Raw genomic sequence first — 5081 nt, 5'->3', positions numbered from 1 at the left:
AAGAGAGAGAGAGAGTAAGAGAGAGAAAAAGAGAGAGAGAGAGAGAGAGAGAGAGAGAGAGAGAGAGAGAGAAAGACAGATCGTACAATGAAGCATCGCTGAATTAATCATAAATCATAAACTCGCCGCTCGCCGCTCGCCGCTGCGATTCCCGCGCGTAAATATTATATTGGCTTCCTTTTTTTAATAACGAAGCAGATATGAATAGCGAGCGAGCGAGAGAGCGAGTGGGCTGAGATGAAGGCGTCCTCATGTTCTATTGTTCGTCTGCTGCTGCCGCCGGCGGTGACGCTGTGCACACACGAGCAATATTATGATAAAGCTTTGGCGGAATATTACGGCTAATGCGTCTATTTAATTTCGGGGTATGAATGCGATTATGTATATATTGTGCATATATGCATGATGAATATGTACACAGNCTGATTGATCAACCGGAAATGAGGGCGGTGGCGGCGGCGACGAGCGAGCGACGATGACGATAGCTAGACGGAAGTCGGATATTCCGCTGCGGATGGCGTTTCTATGACAATTGGCAATCACATTCGCCAATGGTGATGGCGCGAACCAACTCACGCGCAATCATGTTCAACAACACCGCCGATTGACGCAACGCGTCTTCTGATGACGTCACTCTCGATTCGCCCGCCTCTCGATTCGTCCGTCACCTCCTTCGCGAGAAAATATTCATTCAGCGCGCGCGCATGCCAACGAAGTTACCTCGCCGCCGCGTGACGCCACCGTCGTTGCTAATTTACATTGCAAATCCGAGATTTGCTTGCCGGAGAAACAGAACAGAACATCAGGGCAACCCAATCAGCAGCCGGGCGTCTGAGCGTCGGCCGCATGTGCGTTGTATTGCCATGCAAATCCCCGCCTCATCAGTAGGCAGACAGAGAGAGAGAGCGAGAGAGAGCGAGAGGGAGAGAGAGAGAGAGAGAGAGAGGAGGAGGGAGGGAGAGAGAGAGGAGGAGAGAGAGAGAGAGAGAGAGAGAGAGAGAGAGAGAGAGAGAGAGAGAGAGAGAGAGAGAGAGAGAGAGAAGATGAGAGAGAGTAATCGTACATATGAAGCATCGCCTGAATTAAATCATAAATTCATAAACTCGGGCCGCCCGCCGCCGCCGCCGCTCGCCGCTCGCCGCTCGCCGCTTGCGCTTCCTCGCGTAAAATATTAGTATGCTTCCTTTTTTAATAACGAAGCACGATATGATAGCCAAGCGAGCGATTGACAAGAGCGAAGCTGGCTGAGATGAAGGCGTCCTGGTTTCTATTGTTTCGTCTGCTGCCTGCGCGTCGGCCGGTGACCTGTCACACGACGAGGCAATTTTATGATAAAGCTTTAGCGGAATTTACGCACTTACATGCGCTATTTAATTTCGGGGATGAATTACCGATTATGTACTATATTGTGCATATATGCACGATGAATATGTACACAGACGTACAACGTATTTATCTCCACACACACTCGCTCTCCTCTCTCCTATTCTCTCACTCACTTCACTCACTCTCTCTCGTCCTACCACTCCTCTCTATCGCGTATATATATATATTAATCATATTATTCAGCCTGATTATATTATATATATATAATATATAGGGAGAGTCCGTACGCAGAGAGAGAGAGAGAGAGAGAAAAAGAGAAGAGAGGATAGTGGGGGCGGGTGGTTAAACAGATCGACACAAAACCTTTCTACAATAATAAAATATTCCTAAATTTTCTCTATTTTTTTTTATTTCTCGCCGCCATTTTTTTTCTTCCAGCCGCCCTCCGCCGCCAGCAGACGAGAATCCCACCGGATTTCCGGTTCTACCCGGACGATCTTCCCGACTCGCTGATATTCGCCTTCACGCCGACGATGGCAGCACAGTCGCGGCTGTCCGCAGCGCCGCCGCCGTACGGCCCGCTAGACGGCGCGGCGGTCGAGCCGCCGCCATCTTACTCTTGCAGTCAGCGTCTCTGTGATATTCTACTCTCTGATGGGTGTTCGCTGGTGCAGCAGCAGCAGCAGCAGCACCACCACCAGCAGCAGCACCACCACCACCACCAGCAGCAGCAGCACCACCACCACCAGCAGCAGCAGCACCACCACCACCACCAGCAGCAGCACCAGCACCACCAGCAGCAGCAGCAGCAGCGGTGGGGACGGGGGCGGACACTGCCGAGGAGTGTGACCCTGTGTGACAGACCCTTCAGCACGACGTCGGCTGGACGACGTCTCCCGCGATCCCGCACCGAACCCGCCGTGCACGGACAGCTCGCGGCGACACCTGGCGACGAGACGCAAGAACTTCGGCACGCCAAGGACACTCGAGGAAGCGTCGACGTTGTAGTTAGCCGCCAGCAGGTGGCGCTCGTGGTCGAGAGTCGCGACGACGACGCGTTGCGCATGCCGAAGTCGTTCAGCATGCCGACGTTAGACTGCATCCAGCGTGGCGCGCGCCGTCCGTCGCGAAGGCTGCACTTGAGCAGCGACAGACTAAAAAACTGCCTGCTGCTGCGTAGGAGCGGTGACCGGTCGTGCGCGAAACGAGAGACGGTGATGATCACAGGTGGCGACACCGCCGTCGTCTGCGCCCTGCACAAGCTCGACCCCGTTCGGAGGTCACAGCTGCTTACGTCACAGCTGACGTCGCAGCCCGTCGATTCTGATTCGCTGATGAAAAATCAATATCTTTAATTCATCTTTAAAGTTGTTTTTTTGTTTTTTGTAACTTCCGTTGTGATTTGCGTCGGCGATTCTTCTCTTTCTTCCGGTCACGTATCCGGTGAAGTTAAAATGTAAGGACCACGTACATCTTTAGCATAACCTACTGTCCATACGATCGTCTGTCGAGCCTTTTTGCTATCGCATATATTGCCAGTAAGAAATACAAATTGGAAAAAAATATATCATGAATTACGAGTTTTTCGATGGTTTTACATCATCATAGTTATTCGTTTATATTATCACGTTTTTATGTATTTGGTAACAACAACACGAGACGGTTATAAAAAAAACGCACGCAGACGGAATGATGAACACGATAACAGATGATTTACGGTCTGTTGCCATGGATACGTGCGGGCGGGTAACAATAAACACGGCAACAATAACCACTGCAGTCGTGCGCGATAAAAAATAGATTTAATATATATATTTATGTATATGAATATTTAAGGCAAGAAGGTGTTTTCCTTTGTCATCATTTGAACTTGCTGCTTGTGATATGGCTACAGAAACAGCCTTTTAAGGTCTCGTTTTCTTTTCTCTTCTCCTTCATCCTTTCTCTCTCTCCCTCTCTTTTTCTCTCTCTTTCTCTCTCCCCCTCTCTCTCTCTCTCGCACTCTCTATCTCTCCCTCTCTTTCTATTCTTTAACTATTTTTCTATTTTCCTTCTTTCTCATGCTTTTTCTTTCCGCTTTCTTGTTTGATCACATGAGAAAGTTCCCTAGAATAGAAAATAATGATAATACTAAATTAGATTAAAACAATATGGGAGATAAATGGCGTGAAAAGACGCTATTATCGGCTGCTAGTCACGTGCTAGCCACGTGCTCGTCACGTGCTCGATGGTAGCCGCGTCACGTAGCGAAAACCCAACTTCATAAAGCGCTAAATTAGAAATTTTGTTGAAGTGTTCTCTTGTTTCGCGTCGGCCTTCCATTCGACGCTTACCTGAGATCGAAATCTTTCTCCGCAAAAACCCGGATCATGAAGGACGCCGGAAATCCGGGTTTGAACGTCGTCGGAATGATGACGTAATGACCGGGATCCAGCTCGAACCGTGCTGTCACCTCGCGGTAGTTAATGTAAGTTCCCGACGTACCGCTGTCATAGTTGTACATGAAATGCTGCTGAGGCAGACGCTTGCTCGGGTCGTTCGTCTGCAGCAATTAAGAATACACAAGCTGATAATTAAACCGTAATATATTATTTAATACAGTAAAAATAAAGTTAATCTAAGTTAGATCCATAATAAAGTTATAAAAAAACTTACACTGACGAAATTTATAACTTTATTATGGATCTAATTCTGATGAACTTTATTTTCCTATAACCTTAACTATAGAGATCCGATGAAATTTTTTAATCATGTACGATAAAAATTTTCAATTATTTAATACGTTTTGCATAAACTAACGTATAATTTAATGCGTCTGTACAAAATAAAATTGTCCAGCTCTACAAAGTTGAACCCGTCGGTATCTTGTGATACGTTATTTATGAAAGTTTTTGTCGTCTGCCGTGCGGTAACAGATGGTCACATGGCTAACCTTGTATATCACGAATCCAATCTGCAATGTTTTGCTTCCTAGATGGCGCTGCGATCGCCGGTGTTCCTGCATCATGCCGATAACGAGGCTGCATTTCCCGCGCTGCTTCTCGTCGTCGTAGCGCGGGTCGAACCTATCTGTAATTAGAGCATCCGTTCTGTTCGTAACCTTCGGCATATGTATTATATATTATGTAACCTTTATCATATATGTAGTATTCAGCTTTAAGTAACGTTAATCTTAATGTTACTAAGTTAATGTGAGACGGTTGTTGTTACAGTGAGAGCTATGGCTAAAGGTACTGTTAGGGTTAGGGTTAGGGTTAGGGTCAGGGTTAGGGTTAAGGTTATGATTAGTGATATGATTTGGGTTAGAGTTAGAGTTAGGGTTAGGGTTAGGGTTAGGGTTATAGTTCTAGATAGGCTTGGGCAAACTTATCAAAATAAAATACCAAATACGATGGGGTTATATTAAGAATAAAAGTAAACGTTAGGGTTACTGTAAAAACTACTTTAAAGCTCCGTCAGCGTGTGGCGCCATCTACCGGGCTGAGTCAGCGTGTGGCGCCATCTACCGGGCCCATCAGCGTGCGGTGGCGCTACCTACCGGCCTCCGTCAGCGTGAGCAGGTATTGCGGATTCGTGGAGAACATCTCCAGGTTGTTTCTGCATCCTCCCGCCGACACATCTCGGCTCCAGCTTCCGTGAACCGCGCGCACCTACAAGCACACGTATGGTAGAGAACACAGCGCCATCTATCGTGCACCTATAGAAGCTATCGCGTATATCTATGTAACCTGCACACAGGGTAGAGAGAATTTTGC

The 5081-nt window shown here is 47.4% G+C and overlaps 1 protein-coding gene across 1 annotated transcript; it reads right to left on the bottom strand.

The window, feature by feature from the left end:
• Window positions 1–3350: 3350 nt before the first annotated feature.
• LOC106816812 (calpain-A-like) lies at window positions 3351–4935 on the bottom strand. Its single transcript, XM_014821443.1, has 4 exons — window positions 4865–4935; window positions 4259–4395; window positions 3660–3868; window positions 3351–3432 (listed from the first exon to the last, which is right to left on the bottom strand). The coding sequence occupies exons 1-4, from the start codon at window positions 4908–4910 to the stop codon at window positions 3369–3371; spliced, it is 456 nt and encodes a 151-aa protein (XP_014676929.1). The 5' UTR covers window positions 4911–4935; the 3' UTR covers window positions 3351–3368.
• Between the last annotated feature and the right edge of the window lie 146 nt (window positions 4936–5081).

This window comes from Priapulus caudatus, unplaced genomic scaffold, assembly GCF_000485595.1.
Source record: "Priapulus caudatus unplaced genomic scaffold, Priapulus_caudatus-5.0.1 Scaffold1494, whole genome shotgun sequence".
Lineage (NCBI taxonomy): Eukaryota > Metazoa > Priapulida > Priapulimorpha > Priapulimorphida > Priapulidae > Priapulus > Priapulus caudatus.
This window is presented reverse-complemented; position numbering and strand designations above follow the sequence as displayed.

Coding starts and splice junctions, on each gene's coding strand:
- LOC106816812 (XM_014821443.1), bottom strand. CDS start 4,910: ATGTTCTCCACGAATCCGCAATACCTGCTCACGCTGACGGAGGCCG. Junction 4,396..4,864: donor GCTCACGCTGACGGAGGCCG/GTAGGTAGCGCC, acceptor CTCTAATTACAG/ATAGGTTCGACCCGCGCTAC. Junction 3,869..4,258: donor TTGGATTCGTGATATACAAG/GTTAGCCATGTG, acceptor TAATTGCTGCAG/ACGAACGACCCGAGCAAGCG.